Source organism: Rhinatrema bivittatum, chromosome 11 (assembly GCF_901001135.1).
Source record: "Rhinatrema bivittatum chromosome 11, aRhiBiv1.1, whole genome shotgun sequence".
NCBI classification, from domain to species: domain Eukaryota; kingdom Metazoa; phylum Chordata; class Amphibia; order Gymnophiona; family Rhinatrematidae; genus Rhinatrema; species Rhinatrema bivittatum.
The window spans coordinates 22,899,511-22,919,185 of NC_042625.1; the positions used below are offsets into that span (position 1 = coordinate 22,899,511).

Here is a 19,675-nt window from a genome sequence, read left to right on the forward strand (position 1 = left end):
CACTCTGGGTGTTCTCCCAGGGCAAGCAGAATGGTAGTCCTCACATTTGGGTGATATCAGATGGATCCCTGTCACGGAATACTTTTGTCAAAGTTTCTAGAACTTTGACTGAGACACTGAGCATGCCACTAACCCTGTGGCCACATGGGGTCCCCCTTCAGTCTCTCTCTTTCTGCGCAGCAAGTTGTCTCGCGGTTTAGGAGCTCTGAGAAATTTCTCATATTTTTCCTCACGGGAAAAAAATTGAAGTTTATCTTCCTAATTCACCCTCACCCGGGGTCCCCCATCGCGCTCCGTTCCCTTTGATGCTCAGTAAGTGTTTTTTACCGCAGTTGGTCTGTTCCTGGCAGCATATCACTGACCGCTCGCCCGCCTGCCAATTTTTCGACATTGCGACCGATTTTACAAAATGCCCCAAGTGTCCAAGGGCCATGTCCATAATGGACCCGCACAATGTGTTTTTTGTGCTTAGGCCCCCTCGCATGACGTCCGGTGCCCCAGTTGTGCACAAATGACTCCCAAAAGCTGCCATGATCGACTGGACAAGATGGAGCACATGTTTGGGTCAAAACGTTCTGCTCCATCAACTCCAGTTCAAGTTGCACCGCTCTAAATGGAAGAGGTATACCGTGTGGTGCACACAAAAGGACCTTAACCCCTTTTCTTGCCCCACACCAGCACTCTTGGATTATCTCTGGCACCTCCCGGAATCTGGCCTACAGACTTCCTCCATACGAGTACACCTCAGTGTCATCTCTGCTTACCATCAGGGAGTAGGGGATGCCCCGATAATGGCTCAACCCCTTGTAAGTCGATTCATGAGAGGCTTAATACGGTTGTGGCATGGGACCTCAATGTGGTATTTGCATGGCTCATGCATCGTCCTTTTGAGCCCCTGCACTCCGAACTCCAATATCTTATATGGAAAGTTATTTTCCTAGTAGCAATCACATCTGCGCACAGAGTAAGTGAGTTACAGGCCCTTGTGACCTACTCACCTTACACAAGGTTCCTTCATGACCGGGTGATTCTTGGAACTCGCCCTAAATTCCTTCCTAAGGTGGTAACAGATTTCTACTTAAATCAGTCCATAGTCTTGCCCATTTTCTTTCCAAGGCCTCATGTTCATCCAGCTCTGCACACCTTGGACTGTAAGCGAGCGCTGGCTTTTTATTTAGACCGCACTACGGCCCACAGGAAGTCCACCCAACTCTGTTTCTTTTGACAAAAACAAGCGGTGAGCAAACAAACTCTTCTCCAACTGGTTGGCAGACTGCATTGAATTCTACTACCAGCAAGCAGGCCTTCCACTTCAGGGATGAGTGAAGGCGCACTCAGTCAGGGCCATGGCAACGTCAGTAGCACACTACTGTTCAGTACCGATTGCAGACATCCTCAGGGCTGCGACATGGAACTCTCTCCACACCTTCGCAGCTCACTACTGTCCAGACAAGGCTGGACGACAAGACTGTCTTTGGCCAGTCTGTCCTAAGGAATTTATTCCCAGTGTAGAAACCCAACTTGTCCTACCTTGACCAGCTGTGAATTTCAGGCTGCCTCATTGCCAACAGCATCTAGTTGTTGTGCCTATTGCACATGTGTGCTGATTGGCCTGCTTCATATGAGTCAGCCTGTAGCTTGCTATTCACCCATATGTGAGGACTACCATCCTGCTTGTCCTGGGAGAAAGCAGAGTTGCTTACCTGTAACAGGTGTTCTCCTAAGACAGCAGGATGTTGGTCTTCACGAAATCCGCCCACCACCCCATGGAGTTGGGTTCGAAACAGTTTTATTTTATTTTTTGCTCGTACTTTTTGCTACAAACGAGACTGAAGGGGGACCCCGTGTGGCCACAGGGTTAGTGGCATGCTCAGTGTGCCAGTCAAAGTTGTAGAAACTCTGACAAAAGTGTTCCGTGACAGGGCTCCATCTGATGTCACCCATATGTGAGGACTAATATCCTGCTGTCCTGGGAGAACACCTGTTACAGGTAAGCAACTCTGCTTTCTCCTTGTAAGGTGTTCTGGGTAATGTATATTTGTACTACCTTTGATTCTCTATGTACACTGTGCTTAAGTGTATATTTACATTTGATGCACTAGTGGGAGGGATGGTTGGGGATGATTCGTTTTGTACAGTACATCAATGTTTTACTTGCACTTATCCAATATACGTTTTTAATTATAAAAAAAAATACTTAGCAAAGTTTAATCAGCCAGTTTCATCTCAAAATTTTCTTATTTAAATGTCGTTAATCATTATGCTGAAATAATGTTTAATCTGAAATTTATTGTTTTCCTTTTGACATTGACTTTTCTGTAAGGAGTTTTCCTGGTAAATAAGTTGTGAAAAAACTTGAAAATAAAGAATTAAAAAAAAAAAAAAAAAAAACATCACTGAATGCAGGTTCTCTTCCTGACTCAAAAAGAGCAGCGGTCTGTCCAGTCTTAAAAAAGGTTTCTGCTAACCCATTATTCTGAATTATCGTCCCTTCTCATCTCTATCATATTTGGCCAAAATAGCAGAGAATTCAGTCTTCTGCAATTTCAATCCTTCTCTAGATCTGTACCAATTTCAGTTCTGGCAATTTCACAATGCTGAAATACTCCTCCTCTCTAGTTTTGACACCATTCGATGGGCTTGAAATATCTAAGTGAATGAGTGCAAAAGAAATTCCATCTGCCTTTGACACCATGGATCATTGTATCCTTCTCTCTGTGTTGCTGGTTCTGTGACTTCATGGTTTACTTCATACGTAACGTCATTCTCAACAGGTAAAACTTGGGTCCCTCTGACCTCTGGTATACCCCAGGACTCTGCATTATCAGCAGCCCCTTTCAACATCTGACTCCTTTATGTCTACTGCTTGCCAGCCTTGGGGTTCGCTATAAATTGTATACGATGGCATACAAATCTTTTCCCCCTCAAGGATATTTGGCATCTGAGTAATTCATCTCATCATGTCTTAAACTATTCATGATTGGCTTTTTCAAAACAAACTGCCTTAAACATCCTGAAAACCGAAATTATGATCCTATATCTGTTCCCTTTTATGTTCCTGGAAAAATTGTCTTCCAAAAGCAGAATATACCCATATCCAGAACAGTTCATAATCTGAGCATTCTCATCGATCCATGTCTTTGCATGCTCACATCAAGACCCTTACACAAACTTTGTTTTTCATGCTGCAACCCCTTTGCCAACTAAAACCACTTCTGGATCCTCCTGATTTTCAAACGGTTCTTCAGTTGCTTTTCTCTAGTTTGGATTATTGTAATGCACTTTTCACCAATTTGCCTGCTTATTCAATTCACCCTTTACAGATTATCCAAACTTCTGCTGCCAGGCTATTAACGGGAACACACATGCAAACATATCACCCCAGTTTTGCAAATGTTACATTGGCTCCCAATTTCATTGTGGATACAATATAAGCTTGCAGTTACTGTTTAATGCCCTCAATCATAATATTCCTTCACAGTGGATTGCAACAACACTAAAAATTCATACTCCATCCCAAACTTTAAGCTCTTCCAGACAGTGCCTTGTAGATACTCCCTCTCCTTAGGCAGTCCATCTTGAGACTAGGGAGCGTGCTTTCTCCATTGCAGGCACTTTTTTATGGAACTCCCTCCCAAAAGATGATAACAATAGAACCAAAGTTTTTCTGGAAAGCTCTTAAAACCCATTTATTTCAAAAAGCATTTTCCATCTGAGCCTCTAAAGTCATCTATATTGACAATAGTTGGGTCTAGAAGCGCTGTCAATATCTGATTTTGTTTGATTTTTTTCATTGTTTGATTCTGATGTAATGTTTTTACCTCGCCCTGAATGTAGGAAGGGCAGGTGGTAATTTTAAATAAGTCTCTGCTCTCCAGTACCAATCTAGCAAAATGATCTTGCTTGTGTCCTCTCAGAATTCTTTGAATTTACATGTATTTTATGTGGCATTTTTATTAAACTAAACCAGTCTCTTCCCTCCTTTTCAGCTTATCTTCCAGATCACGCCTCTAAACTTGATACAGTGGCTGATGGTGCTGAAAATTTCGATCCCCGTCATTCTGCTGGACGAGACACTTAAATACATCGCTCGTAACTACCTGGAACCTGGTAAAGAGTGTGAAAAGCCTGCCGCCAAGTCCTGCGCATTCTCCGCATGCTTGGAAGGGATTTCCTGGCCCTTTGTGTGCATTACCATGCCTCTGATTATCTGGCTTTATAGTACAGACACTAACATTACCGAGATGTTCTGGTCTTGACTGACCTAGTTTTACATAAGATGTTTAACTTAACCAATTTTTTTTTTATTGTTTGAAGCAAACTGTCTATTTCTGCTGAATTTTCACATGAACATATTATTGGTGAAGGAGGTTTCATACTCTAGATTTTTTTTTTTTGTTTGACTCCAGTGGGGACAAAACGTTTTTTTTTCCTTTTTTATACACCTAGTGTCCATTGACATGTACAGAGAACTAACACTATTTTATGCAAATATTTTTTTGTAGATGAAAAGCATGTACAGTGTTCTGTTTCATAGTCTTCATTCTTGTAAAAAAAAATAAAATAAAAGCAAGGAAAATGAAAATTGAGCCAATGGACATTCAGTAAAAATTGGCAGGGAATGAATTTTTCACAAGACTAAAAAGCATGAGTTGTCTTTCTGCATGGGTATCTGATTGAATTTAATTTGATGTTCTGCTGTCTGTTAGGTTTAATATTTTTTTAGCCAGTTTTTCTGCACTAAGCGGAGTACTGCTACCTCAGTCAGTATTTGTTTGCTTTACCCTGGACCCACATTTCACCCAGACTGTCCTGTTTACACCAGTCTCCTCATGAGGTATGCCGATTCTCGCTTGTGCAGAAAATTCTTTTGGCCCCCTCCGCCAGTCTTGCTTTCCTACCATCACAGATTTTAAGGTTATTTATTTAAATGTCTATTGTATTTTTATTGTAACAGACCTTGTTTGCCAGTGTTGCCCACTTCAGTGGCTAGTTCACATTCTAGCTACAAGTAAAAGTGACAATAAAACCTTTTAATGGACAGAGAAAAATGAATGTCTTGTTTTTAAGTTTTATCACCTAAGGCTCCTTATCTAATTTTTCTTTTTAAGTCCCTATATCGGTATAGATATATGGATTACAGAATGTTTGGAATGTGTGCTTGCATTATCTTGTACTGCCGCGTTGGAAGCTGGATTTCTTACACATTTAGGGCACTAATAATTAGTCATCTACATCGTGTTACCAGATTTGGAGAAGTAACTTCAGCTCAAGCGTGTGTGTTTTTGTAAAATCTGTAAATAGCACATGACCAAATGAATATACTGTACAGAACTATTTTTATTTTAATGTTACACTAACCACCACCGTTCTGATAAAATGCGAGTGCATGTGTTTGGGTTGTCCCTATGTCCAGCTATGTTTAAGCCATTAACAGTCCTAACTGTGATGTTTTTCCTCCATGCCTTCCAACATTCAACTAAAGTGAGTATTTCCTGCTCTTCAGACATTCCTTCATCCCCCTGATGTGTTGATGTAAAATGACGTTCTGTGTACTTTGTTAAAGAATAAACAGTACTGTTTCCTTCATCCCATGCTGCGTGTTTTTTATGTATATATGTGGTGCCATATTCTTAGCACGGTTTAAAGAATATAGTGCATGAAATGTACTAAGCTTCTCCTCCTAAAGAATTACTATTCTTTTAGCTAGCCAACACACTGTTTGCTGTTTTCTCTCTCTGGATCTGCCTCTGAACAGGATAGGGGCCCTGTACCTTTCTGTGGCCTAGTGAAAGAGAGGCACATGCTGAGGACAGGACCCAGAAGTTCAGTAATCTTGAAAGAGCCGTGTAGCTTGAGAAAATAGTGTTAAGATGGTAGCATTCCTCTGCAAACAAAAATGTTTCTGTTCAAGATTTTCCTAATCTTAATTGCCACCTTTTGCTTACTATTGATGAGGTGACTCCCCTTTGAATTTTATTATAACTTATTACAGATCACCAGTATGCAAAAATGTTTTCTCATATGTATCAGGTAGTTTATTTAGGGAACTAATCTTTTTTATATATCTTTATTCGCATTAATGGAAAATGGTATACTAGACAAACTAGTAACTACATTGATACAAAATGTAAAACAAATCCAAGACATTGTCTACAATATTTGTCAACATTCCTCTAGAAAATTTACTGTTTCCTATATTCACCCACAGCCCTTCCCATGACTCAAAATCCCCTATCTTTCAATTAACATACAAGCTCAAGAGACAGGAAACTAATCTTGTTACTCCTTGGAGTAGTAGTTAAACCTTTTTTTGATGCCAGGGACCAGCTAGAACAGGGACCAGCTAGGACAGGGACCAGCTCGTATACAAGCATGTAATATGAAACTGATGAAACAAATGCACATCTAATTGGCATGTAATGGGAAATGTATGAAACGAATTAAACGAATGCACATCCCTACCAGCCGCCCACCTTCCCAAACTGATAGACTGCCAGTCAGTCACATCCCCCACTCAGCCACTCGTGTCTCCCATCTCTCTTGCCACACTGCTCTTACTGATGCTTTCAGTGTTTTATTACAACAAAAATAGGAAAGATTGGGGGAAAAAAGACTCCATTTTTCTGGGTAAATATAATTGTTATAACAAACTAAGGCCTGAATTTATCAAAATGCACTATCGCATGCGATAGGAAAAGGGGCATGTTTTAAGGTAATAGCGCACTTTGCGATAAACAGTATCTTAGCGCTTCGCACAGGTATTAGCACAAACTGCAATAACGTTTTCGCACTTTGCAATAAGTGCCAGAATTGTTGTATTTCCTACCTTCACCCACGGGGGGGGGGGGAGAGAGAGAGAGACTAGCTATAAGGCCCTCATACTAGGTAGGTATTTATACCTCTATATGAGGCCCACCTAGCTACTCGAGGTGAGGTTTAGGTATTAGTTAGGGGCCAATGTTCTCTCAACCTAGCTCGATGGACTCTCTACCTGGATAACATTAAGCTAGGTTGAGAGACCATTGTACAATTCTCATCTTTGGTTGAGTTTCCTCACTCCGAAGGTCATCAGATCTTCACAAGAGAGCACTGTTCTGTTCGTACATCGCACTCTGAATGTCAAAGTGGCCCCTAACCCCTACACTAATACCTAAACCTCACCTCGAGTTACTAGGTGGGCCTCATATCACAGGTATAAATACGTACTTAGTATGACGGCCTTATCGCTCTCACGCTCTCCAGCAGCTTAAGATACTAAAAACTATTTGCGAAAACATCGCAAAGCGTTATAAAGCCATATTGAATGGCTTAAGGCAAATGAAAAGATGTAGTTAAAGCCGTGCAATATGGCTTCACAAATTACAAAGCCGGCCCACTTGGTCACAAATCCCACCCCAAACTCCTCCCCGTTTCCTAATTTGCATCGCACTATGCATTATGGCGTTTTCGCATGTGAAAACACCATATAGCACTTTGATAAATGACCCCCTAAATTCCTAGGAAAAATAAAATTAAAAACTGAAAATGTAGGTCCCTATTGATCCTCAGCTCCTGCTGATATATCCTGCACCGCCAGTGAAGAGTGATGGGGACGGGATGGTAACCTTTCTCCTTCCACTGGCTCCTGTAGGGACCCTAATTGGAAATAGCCAATCGCTGCAGCCCTGTTCTCTGAACTTGCCGCTGTGGACAGGTGGCTGAGAAACACTGGCCTAAGGCAAGCAGACAAATCATCTAAGAGAGAACCCCAGTCTCCTGCAGCAGACAGTAGGAAGTAAATTCTACAGCATTTGTGGCTTATACGCAGTTTTGCATCATTAAATATGCACAAATTCAAACATTGAAAATGTCACATTGAAACTAATTTAAAAAAAAAAAAAAAGTGAAGCAGAATATGATCTTACAAAAAACTATATCCATTGAACAAATAAGGTCATCTTATGAGAAAGCTACTGGTGACAAACTTAATCAAAGTAGTAAAAATGTTTTTGTATATAAACTTACTGATATAAAGCTGCCCATTCACTTTGGGGAAACATGCAGCTCACCCAATTGCACTCACAGGCTTAAGAGGATTTACTCATCCATCAATGGTCTAATTGTGTCCCAAAGCTCCCTTTACAATTAAAAATGCGATACATCAAAAAGCCATAAACATAGTCCTCACACTTATCTGCAATATAGTGCTATAAATCCTCCTTTGGAAAAATTATATTCTTTTGAAAAAAATCTAATTTTTTTTTTATTTTTAAGTTTGCCACCAGTAGCTTGCTCATGATAGGATTTTATTTCCTCAGTGGATACATTTTAAACAATATACAAGGATTGGCAATAGGATGCCCTAAAAAGCCACTTTTGCTTGTAAATTAAGGATGACCTTTTGTGTTGGACCTGGTATTGCCTTCATTTCCTTCCAGCTCAGTCGGAACGAGTGCTGGGATTCTGGCACCATAACCTTTCGTTCACAACTTGCCATACACTTTTCCCCAGTTTTAATAAACCCAACCTCCAGATCTATTTTTTAAAGAACTAATCTGCTAAAGCTCCACCATATCATCATGGCCTCTGCATGATGAGATACTAATTAGAGATGTAGCAAAGCAGTGATGAACACTGCCGCGAGTCTCATAATTTATATCAAATCTTCAGAGGCAAAAAGTCAAAGACAGCTGTGCATGGCAGAAAATCAGCTGGGGAAGCTATACCAGTTAGCGAATCAACTTACTTGTGTACTGGGCATCCTTTGCGCTATGCCTTTGCTTGCTATTGATGACTTTTGCTAGGGTTTTTTGTGGATAAAATAAAGGATATTTGTCCATTTTGTAACAGCCTCTCTATTAAATTTGCCAGCCATATTGCTCAGAAGAGATGCTAAGTTAGACCAGGAGAGAGAGGTTCTATGGGCTGCTTTTTGAGGAGGAAGTTGGGGTTTTTACAAAGGACAACTAAGCTAGAATCTGCACTGACAAGAATAGCTGAGCGGTTGCACCACCAGGAGGTTGCACTTCTGTTAATGCAAATCATTAATGCATCCCTGGAGCAGGGTGGTATTTCTACTTTAAAAGTACTGGTGACACCATGCTCAAAAGGGTGGTAAGAAAGGGTTACGTTCATGTTATCGCCCAGTATCTAACCTGCCTTTAAGATTGAGAAGTTGGCAAATTACCAATTTTCTGGTTATTTGACCCAGGCAGCTACATTATTCATTTCAACTGGGATTTCAAGCTGATAGAGAGACCATGCACAGTGAGTTTCCTGGCAAACAGTGACGTGCTTTTTTTTTTTCGGGAGAGGGTGGTTGGAACAACTAGACCGGTCAGCTGCATTGCACTCACTTGACCATACCCTTACTCTTAAGATGTTCTGTTGGTCTTAAGAGTGACAGGAACCTCTTTGGGTCCTATTTGATTAAAAAGAAAAAAGGATCCAAGCCACTCTGTGTGTGGGTGGGTGGGACGCAATGTCCTGAGCCTCAGCTGCTATCTTGTGGGATAGGGGTTCTCAGAATATGCCCAGGCACTTGGATTTTCAGGATATCTGCAGTGAATATGCATGATAGATTTGCATGCACTACTTCACTCTAGGTGAATTAATCTTCTGCATATTCATTAAACATATCCTGAAAACCTGACTGGCTGGGTGTGCCCTGAGGACTGGTTGGAGAATCCCTGTTGTGAGTTACTTCAGGCTCTGAGTGTTATTTTTTTACTCCAGTCCTGTATAATGTTCAGCACTTCTGGCCAACGTCATCTGTGTGGCACAGTAACAGGCCAGTGTTAATTTTCTTGAGACTAGGGCTGGTTTAACCATTAGGCAAACTAGGCAGTTGCCGTCATTTGTTGCTTTGCCTTGGGGGACAGCTGCTCTACCACAGCTGCCATTACTGGTGCCTCCCTCCTGATGAGCAGAGGCAAAAAGGACCTGTGCTGGAAGGCAGGAAGAGCGCCAGTGCCTGTCCCCAGACCCACCACCTTCCTGAAATGGTCCAGGTGGGACCCAAGAGAGGAAGGGCCACAACTGCCTCCTGCCTCACCCCCACTTGCAGTCACTGGGGTTTTTTTTTTCATGTAAAATCTTAATATAAATGTAGAATTTGTACTCATACTAATGGGAGTGAGAAGAGGAGTAGCAGGCAAAAGACTAAGGGTTCAGCTAAGGTGCCTAATGCTGGTGCAGCAGCCCTGCTTGAGACTGTAGCATTCAGATTGAGCTTATGATGCATTTTGAAACAAAGTCCACAGTTTAGTGGCTGTCACAGAAAACCAATCCACTGCCTGTGCTTGCTGCAACTTTCAGGAGTAGCACTGGAGTCTAGGCCTCTCGCCTCTAGTTTGAGGGTAAAATTGCCTGTCCATCCATGGCCCCTCAGATCGGCTGTGGTACGCTTGAGGTTTTTAGGGGGTTTTTTTTGTCATCTATGCCTAAGTTTACCAGCTTTGATCTTGCTTAGATCAGGCAGACTTAGCCATCCTGATCCATGATTTGGTGATCACTGTAATGCCTTCGGCCAAGGCTTGCTTAATTCCAGTTTAAAAAGATGAAAGTTCACAATATGGCTGCCAGGTTTTTGACAGGAAGAAAAAAGTCACATTACTCCTGTACTTCATTTAACTTCTTATGGAAGCTGCATCATAATTAAAGATACTTTTAAGTGCCTCCATAGAGGCAGCCTGCTTATTTAGGCAAAAGGACTAGACTGGTGATAAGAGCCTGTAAAGGCCCATCCATGTCATCAAGCTCGCTTGATTTTACCAGTTTCCCACACCCATCCTGGGGCCCCCACAGCCAGTTGGGATTTCAGGATATCCGCAATGAATATGCATGAGATACATTTGCATGCATGGAATCTCCTTGATTGGCTGTGGGGTCAGGTTTTGGCAGCCCGGTTTAACCATCTCTGAAACAAAAACCTACAAGACGTTTAGCCTTCAATTTTGTTGGCCTCTTTATTTGGGATAAAATTCAGGATGAGTTAAACCAGGGGTGCTTGAACTGGTCCTATGGCTCCCCCCTCCCCCAGTCTGGTTTTCAGGATATCTCTAATGAATATATATCTATGACTAACTTGTATGCACCATCTCCTCTGTATGCAAATATTTCTCATGCATATTCATTAGGGATATCCTGAAAGCCTGACTGGCTGGGAGGGCCTGTAGGACCAGTTTGAGCACCCAGTATTAAACAATTGACTAGGGAGCAAGTCAACTTTTGGCTCTTTAGCCACGTATGTGAGAAGAGGGAAACAACCACCTAGCAATATTGGTTTGTGATGGGGGGGTTTTTTTGTTTCAATCATTAGGGACTAAATTGGGGGTTGCTTTTTTTTTTTTTTTAAGGTTTCCTGAATCCCCTGGTCTCCAGGGAAAATCAAGTAATAGTGGTTCATCTTTTGAACCATTTGTTTGTTTTATGTGCTATGATTGTATTGTAAATACGGACTGTACCTGAATGTAACTTGCATTGAGCTGCCAGTGAAAAGGCATGAGCTAATAGAAGTAGGACTTTCTATATTATGAATATTACTCCTAAACCACTTTGCTTACCATGAAAAAGTGGTAAATCCGGTTCAAATAAAATGTTCCTAGTTTGGTCATTGCAGCAAAGGTCCCGAGGGCAGGTGCCGTGCAGCAGAGCTCCCGCTGGAGCCCTGTCTCATGACCTCTAAATCTGGTCTCCTGGCTGCCCCTGAAATTGAAGAGTGGGGGAGGAGAGGCACTGGCTTCTGGGGAGCAGGGATTCCCAAGGAACAGGAAGTGATGTTGGTAATTCCCTCCATATCCATGGAATCCCCTAAAGCTTGAATTGACTCCCTCCCATCCCAATGACCACTCTATCCTAGGGCGGTGATGGGACCAGACTTAAACCAATTCATCACATGTTTTACAATTGTTCTTTAAAGGGAAAAAACAACTCCTTTGCTCTGCAAATTCCATTTATATGATACATTCCTCTGAATTGCTTCTCAGTACACAAAGTATAACTTCCTTGAAAAGAGAAATTTTAAAGTTACCTGCCATTCGGGGAGCTACCTATTGCTTAAAAAAAAACTTGAGTAGGTAAATAGGTTCTGTAGTGAAAACAATGCCTGCTTTGTATCTGTCTGACGCTGTTGGTCAAAGCTGGGCCGTATTCTGCACTGCTGGAAGAGTTTAAAGTTGTCTACGCCAAACCTTCAATAATTAAAATCCAGATGTTATTAGTACTGCAGGCATTGGCATTGTTCTAATGTTTTCTCTCATTTAATACTAAAAATAGTGCCCTATGAATAACGGATGTTCATGGTTTGTGATAAAACCTGATTTGTTTAGGGCCTACTACAAAGAAAGTCTTTGTTTTGGTTCCAGTTTCATTGAACATGTCTTTGGGCTATCGCAGGATTGTGATCACTAATTCATTTTTCAAATTACTATACAAGCATCGAGAAAGTTTGAGCTGTTTTGAAAAATACTGCATTTGGTTACAAATACCAGGCTTGAAAAAAATCTAAATTAAAATTGACAGTGCTGGGGAGGAGTCGGCTGTTGTGGTACGTGTGGGCACCACCGACATAGGAAAATGTGAGAGAGAGGTTCTGGAAGTCAAATTTAGGATTTTAGGTAGAAAGCTGAAATCCAGAAACTCCAGGGTAGCATTCTCTGAAATGCTCCTGTTCCACGCGCAGGTCACCAGAGGCAGGCAGAGCTCCGGAGTCTCAATGCGTGGATGAGACAATGGTGCAAGGAAGAGGGATTCAGTTTTGTAAGGAAACTTTGATAAAATAAGGAAAATAGTTAGAAAAAAAAAATTGAAAGGTGCAGCTTCAAAGGTAAAAAGTGTACAACAGCCGTGGACATTGTTTAAAAATACAATCTTAGAAGCACAGACCAGATGTATTCCATTCATTAAGAAAGGTGGAAGGAAGGTAAAATGATTACCAGCATGATTAAAAGGTGAGGTGAAAGAGGCTATTTTAGCAACAAAAAAAAAAAAAAACAAAAAACACCTTCAAAAATTGGAAGAAGGATCCATCTGAAGAAAATAGAAAAAGCATAAGCAGTGTCAAGTTTAGTGTTAAACATTGAGAAGACAGACTAAGAGAATTTGAAATGAAGTTGACCATAGAGGTGAAAACTCATAATAAAAACTTTAAAAAATATATCCAAAGCAAGAAACCTATGAGGGAGTCAGTTCGCTCATTAGATGAGCGAGGGGTTAAAGGGGCTCTTAGGGAAGATAAGGCCATTGCACAAAGACTAAATTAATTCTTTGCTTCTGTAATTACTAATGAGGATGTTAGAGAGATACTAGTTTCAGAGATGGTTTTAAAGGGTGATGATTCAGATAAACTGAACCAAATCACTGTGAAGCTGGAAGATGTAGTAGGCCAGATTGACAAGCTAGAGTAGCAAATCACCTGGACCAGATGGGTGCACCCCAGGATTCTGAAGGAACTCAAAAATTAAATTTCAGATCTATTAGTTAAAATTTGTAACCTATCATTAAAATCCATTGTACCTGAAGACTGGAGGGTGGCCAATGTAACTCCAATATTTAAATAGGGCTCCAAGGCAGATCCAGGAAATTATAGATCAGTGAGCCTGACTTCAGTGCTGGGAAAAATAGTGGAAACTATTCTAAAGATCAAAATCACAGAATATATAGAAAGACATGGTTTAATGGAGCAAAGTCAGCATGGCTTTACCCAATCCAAGTCTTGCCTCAAAAATCTGCTTCATTTTTTTGAAGGGGTTAATAAACATGTAGATAAAGGTGAATCGGTAAATGTAGTATATTTGGATTTTCAGAAAGTGTTTGACGAAGTTCCTCATGAGAGGCTTCTAAGGAAACTAAAACTCATGGGATAGGAGGTGGTGTCCTTTCATGGATTACAAACATTAAAAGACAGGAAACAGAGTATGATTAAATGGACAATTTTCTCAGTGGAAGGGAGTGGGCAGTGGAGTGCCTCAGGGATCTGTATTGGGACCCTTACTTTTCAATATATTTATAAATGATCTGGAAAGAAATACGATGAGTGAGGTAATCAAATTTTCAGATGATACAAAATTGTTCAGAGTAGTTAAATCACAAGCAGATTGTGATAAATTGCAGGAGGACCTTGCGAGACGAAAATTGGGCATCCAAATGGCAGATGAAATTTAATGTGGATAAGTGCAAGGTGTTGCATATAGGGAAAAATAACCCTTGCTGTAGTTATACGATGTCAGGTTCCATATTAGGAGCTACCACCCAGGAAAAAGATCTAGAGGTCATAGTGGATAATACATTTAAATCGCTGGCTCAGTGTGCTGTGGTAGTCAAAGCAATGTTGGGAATTAGGAGGGGAATGGTTAATAAAACAGAAAATGTCATAATGCCTCTGTATTGCTCCATTGTGAGACTGCACATGGAATAGACTTAGTGTTTGGGTACTTGCCAGGTACCTGTGACCTGGATTGGCCACTGTTGGAAACAGGATGCTGGGCTTGATGGACCCTTGGTCTGACCCAGTATGGCATGTTCTTATCTTATATCTTATCTTATGTTCTTATGCACCTTGAGTACTGTGTTCAATTCTGGTCGCTGTATCTCAAAAAAGATATAGCTGTGCTTGAGAAGGTACAGAGGCAACCAAAATGATAAAGGGGATGTAACAGCTCCTGTATGAGAAAAGGCTAAGAGGTTAGGGCTGTTCAACTTGGAGAAGAGGGGGGGGGGGGATATGATAGAGGTCTTTAAAATCATGAGAGGTCTAGAACAGGTAAAGTTGAATCTATTATTTACTCTTTCAGATAACAGAAGGACTAGGGAGCACGCCATGAAGTTAGAATGTGGCATATTTAAAACTAATCAGAGAAAATTCTTTTTCACTCAATGCACAAACTCTGGAATCTGTTGCCAGAGGTTGTGGTTAGTACAGTTAGTGTAGCTGGGTTTAAAAAAAGGTTTGGATAAGTTTATGGAGGAGAAGTCCATTAACTGCTATTAATCAAGTTGTCTTACCAGTAATAGCAGTGACTATTCTCTATCAGTAGCATGGGCTCTGCTTAGTTTTTGGGTACTTGCCAGGTTCTTATGGCCTGGATTGGCCACTTTTGGAAACAGGATGCTGGGCTTGATGGCCCCTTGGTCTGACCCAGTATGGCATGTTCTTATGTAACCGTATATGCCAGGGTTGAGCCATGCTAATGCTGCAGCTTCTATTAGATTTCTACTAGGGCTGAGTAAGGCCCTCCAGTACCTGCACTCCCCAAAATAGATTTCTCAAAAAGTTAGTTTGCTTTTATAGACAGGTTAGTGGAAGGGAATCAGTGTGCAATTAATCTCCTAGAGCACAAACCTGCAGGATTGCAGCACAATGCCTCTATTTTCTACTCTGTCCTTAGAATTCAACAACTCAGCTTGAAGAACTGCCTAGAGCATTGAAGAAACTGGAATTGGTTTCCTTGTTTTGTTTGTTTTTACAAAAAGGGAGCTAAAGAAATGATCCTTGGAAAGGGAGCAGGGCTAGCACGGACGAAAGAGGAGCTGCTGTGACTGCTTTCTAGCCATGTGGAACGGGGTTTGGGCCCCTTTTGGGTGATGCTGCTACTGCTCGTTAAAGGGACTTCTAAGACATGGAGGACTTCAGTGTCCATCCGGCTAAAATTGTGCCCCCTCCCCACTGCCCCATCTAGGCAGGAAGCATTAAACAAAAGCAGATGCTTCATACGGATATGGGTAGGAATTTGTGCCTCTAGACCTTACCTTCATTCTTTTTTTTTGGTTCAGATTTTCATGCTCTTAGGCTGAGTCAGGGCCCTAGAGACCAGGCCTTTGGAGAACACTCAAATATGCATAAGGTCCCAAGCATTCTTACAAAAATACAGATACAAAGGTTGGATGCTGCTTAGATATATAGTCCCTTCATTTGTTTAAAAATAATAATAATCCACTCCCTAACAAATAGAGCGGAGGGTCCCAAACCTGTGCTGCAGGAACCCTAGCCAGTCTGGTTTTCAGGATATCCATAATGAATATGGATGAGATACATTTGCATGCAGTGCTTCCATTGTATGTAAATCTCTCATACATATTCATCGTGCATAGCCTGAAAACCTGACTGGCTAGGTGTATCCTGAGGCCCGTGTTAAGAACCACTGCTATAAATGACCAATCAACATCTGGCTGAATAAGAAATCCAGTTTAAAGCAGTGAGAGCGTCTAGGACAGCAATGGCCACCTCTGATCCTTAAGAACCACAAACAGGCCTGGTTTTCAGGATATCCACAATGCATGCAAATTTCTCATCCATATTCATTGTGGATATCCTGAAAACCAGACCAGTTTTTGAGGACTGGAATTGGCCACACTGGCTTAGGACAAGGTTTTGAATTATCCCCCCTCTGAGACAGCCCCCATAAGGAACTAATTTAAAGGTTCTTACTGGAGAACTATTTTTTTTCCCATTCAGTGCCTTTGAACAAATCATTTTTTGAATGAAGACACTATATTACTACTATTTTTGCCTTTATCTAGTACTCCCAACCCAAGGGTGCTTTACAACAAATTACAGAATACAATTAGTTTCTTTCCTAGAAAGTTTAATTCCCTGAGGCCATGGGAGAAAAATGAGAGAGAGCAGCAGGATTTGAACTTGGGTCTTACATTTACTGGCTATGGAAGTCTTCCATTATGGATCAGTTGAAAAAGGGCTACACAGACCTAACTTCGAGTCTCACTATCATCTGGGTGGGGTAAGAAAGCGCTACCAAAACTACCTTGGCTTTAATAGCAAAGTCGCCTTGCTCTTAAATATATCAAACCCCAGAATATTCTTAAAATGGTAAAATAAAGGTTGTTTTATTAGAAGAATTGGTGGGGACCAACGCTTTGTTAGTATTTAACTATTGGGATAGGTAGTGGAAGAAGGAATGAGAGTTTGGGTAAAAGACAGTGGAGGGGGTGTGAACATTTGTTCATCCATCCAGAATGGTAGAGAACCAAGGGCTTTTGACCAGCACAGATTCATCTTATCCTTGACTGCTATCAGCTAATATGGTTTAAAGTTAGACTTTACTAACATTTCTGCAGTCATGAAAAAAGGGAAGATTGCCAGGAGCAGCTGAGAAAAGGAGAGAGAACAAGGAGGATGAAGAAACATGAAAATGGGAGAGGGGAATTCATATAATAAATAATATAGAATTGCGTCTGCTCTTTCAGCTTTTTTTTTTTTTCCCTGCCATGCTCCACACTTCTAACTCTGCTTTCCTGACCTTGGCTAGCTCGAGTCTAACGCTGTACTAAGCCCGCCTCTGAAGGCTCATTGCATGCCAGTTTGCATGACCAGTGGCAGTACTGTCTAGGGCAAACATTTCCTTAGTCTTAATATGTTGCCTACCATGCAAGAGCACGGCCCTAAGGAGTTCCTGTAAAATGGAATCCACTGTCCTATCCTTTACTTGACTCTTCCAAACTCCAAGCTGCCTTGCCTGTTGGGGGTTTAAGGACTTGTTCAAAGAGTGCCAGTTTGCTTGCTTTCCAAATCAAGATACACAACTTGGCTCAGAGAAGTGGAAACAGCAGTTATTTATTAAATGAGCATAGAAAGGACGTTTGTAATGCATCAGCAGCTACGATTGAATTTCTCAAGCTGACCTGCTTTTCTTTTTCTCTCTCTCTCTCCTTTTCAGCACAACTGGAGTAATCCCTGCCCAAACAATTTTGCAGAACTGTAAGGTTGTTTTTTGTTGCTGCCTGCATGCGGTTGTAGCAACACATCTTCCAAAAACAAAAAAAAATTTAAAAATAAACTGCATGTATAATGTGTATAAAATCCCTCTCTAAAAAATAAAAAAAAAAAAACCAAAAGTAAAAAATAGTGTGTTATGTGGAGGAGATGTGTGGTATAGCTAAGGCTTCAGTTAGCAAGAGAGGAAGCTGGTGTACAGATGTACAATATAGCGTAACAAATTGGAATTCTTTCAGGGGACTTATTACTGCATGGAGAAGATTTTGTTGTTCATTCTTAACCTTAAGAAAGAAGTAAGGAGAAATCAACCAAGTTTCCCCTATTTCTCTGTGTAAAATGTCATAGTTTATAAAATGTACAATATTCGGATGCATGGCTTCCTTTGTAAGTAGTCAAATCTCTCTCTTGTTGTCATCTCAACCTTAACTACTTTATAAACAGCTATGTACAATATGCTAGTCTATTTATAAATAAATTGAAACCACTTAACAGATGTTGAATGTTTAAAATGTAAACCTCCAGTTCACAATTGCAGAATGTTTTTTATTTTGGGTGTGCAAATGGAATCTTTTGCACTGTAATGTAACTTATTTAATTCTAAATGTGGTAGCCAGGTGTTGGTGCAATACAAAGATTGTGCTGCAATTCTGAAAATAAAGACAAAGTCAGTAACTGCAAATGCATGTTTGACCTTAGATCAACTGTAAATAAGTCAAGTGTTTATTTCACTGCTGACACCTTAATGGGCATCACAAACGTCATGGTTTCAGGAAAATAAAGTTTATTCTACAATAGATGTGTTGGTAGGCTTTTTTATTGGCCATGCACCAGGTGTTAATGCGCTGAAAGAAGCTCTCAGTGGCTGTAACTCCCCCCCCCCCCCACCCACTTCGGTTAAGTTATTTTCTGAAAACAAGATGACTTGCAGGGAGCACAGCACCATCGGTGAGTCCTTTGGTGAGACGGGGACAGCACCTCCCAGTATCTGGGTTTCTGGAGCCAAGTTGGCTCTCTGGCACTTGCCCCTTTTATTATGGGTGGTTCAGGGCCAGATCCACACGGGTCCTTGCCCACTTGGTCCTGAGCTTCTAACTCACTTCTCGCCCTCCGGCTAGCTCAAACAGTAATGTGATCCGCATGGAAGAGGAGTCGATGGCTGCTGGTTAAAGCTCAGGACCACTAGCCCAGCTCCCAAGGCTGCAGAGGAGGTGGGAGGGAGAGACTCGTAGGAGGCTGGAGCAGCAGCCTTTTACCTTGCAAAGTAGGGATTAGGGGGAAGAGTGATAGTGGGGAGAGAGGGCTGAGTGGAAGCTTGGGGAGAGGAGGAAGTCACAAGTGGAGGTGGGGGAGGGAGACAATACAGAAGGCAATAGGGCCTTGTATTACTACTAGGGTCAGCCCTGCCTCTTTCACCCACCCCCAATGGGGATGGCCCTAGACGCTGGTAGAAGGAATAATTATTTATTTGATTTAGCTTATAATTTTCATTGCTAGCACAAGCTACGTTACATTCAGGTACAGTAGGTATTTCCCTGTCCCCAGCGGGCTTCAAATCTGTTTTTATCTGAGGCAACTGAGGGTGATGTGATTTAACCAAGGTCATAAGAAGCATTGGCAGGATGTGAACCCTGGCTCTCAGGCTGCTGCTCTAACCAAGCAGCCACTCCTCCACCATGATACCTGCTTCCTGTTCACTGCAAATGGACTAAGCAGCCACCATCTCTATCCTAAGCCCGGCCTTTACAAACTCTCCCCTCACTTAGGTGGACCACAGCCTAGCAAAGAGTCCACCAGAATGTGGGAAATGGGCAGGGCCAGCGCTGCTATTACACAAAAAAGGCAACTGCCCAGTGTGCCAAACCGTGGGCATGAGGGGAGCAAAATCCCAGCAGTGGGAGGACCCACATTGCTGGCAGAGGACCCACATTGCTGGCAGCCAAAGAAGCCCAGGGCTGCCCGGAG

The 19,675-nt window shown here is 41.6% G+C and overlaps 1 protein-coding gene across 2 annotated transcripts in view; it reads left to right on the forward strand.

Annotated features, from left to right (window-relative positions):
• ATP2A2 (ATPase sarcoplasmic/endoplasmic reticulum Ca2+ transporting 2) overlaps nt 1-18,507 on the forward strand; it is a 165,630-nt gene extending 147,123 nt beyond the window's left edge. Inside the window, exons 20-21 of one of the 2 annotated variants that reach the window (XM_029571797.1) lie at nt 3,990-4,110; nt 17,655-18,507. In XM_029571797.1, coding sequence (XP_029427657.1) covers nt 3,990-4,110; nt 17,655-17,668 — 135 coding nt within the window. In that variant the 3' untranslated portion in view covers nt 17,669-18,507. Of the gene's footprint in view, nt 1-3,989; nt 5,590-17,654 lie in introns of those variants that run through there. The other variant, XM_029571796.1, reaches the window with a different exon arrangement.
• The last annotated feature ends 1,168 nt before the right edge of the window (nt 18,508-19,675 follow it).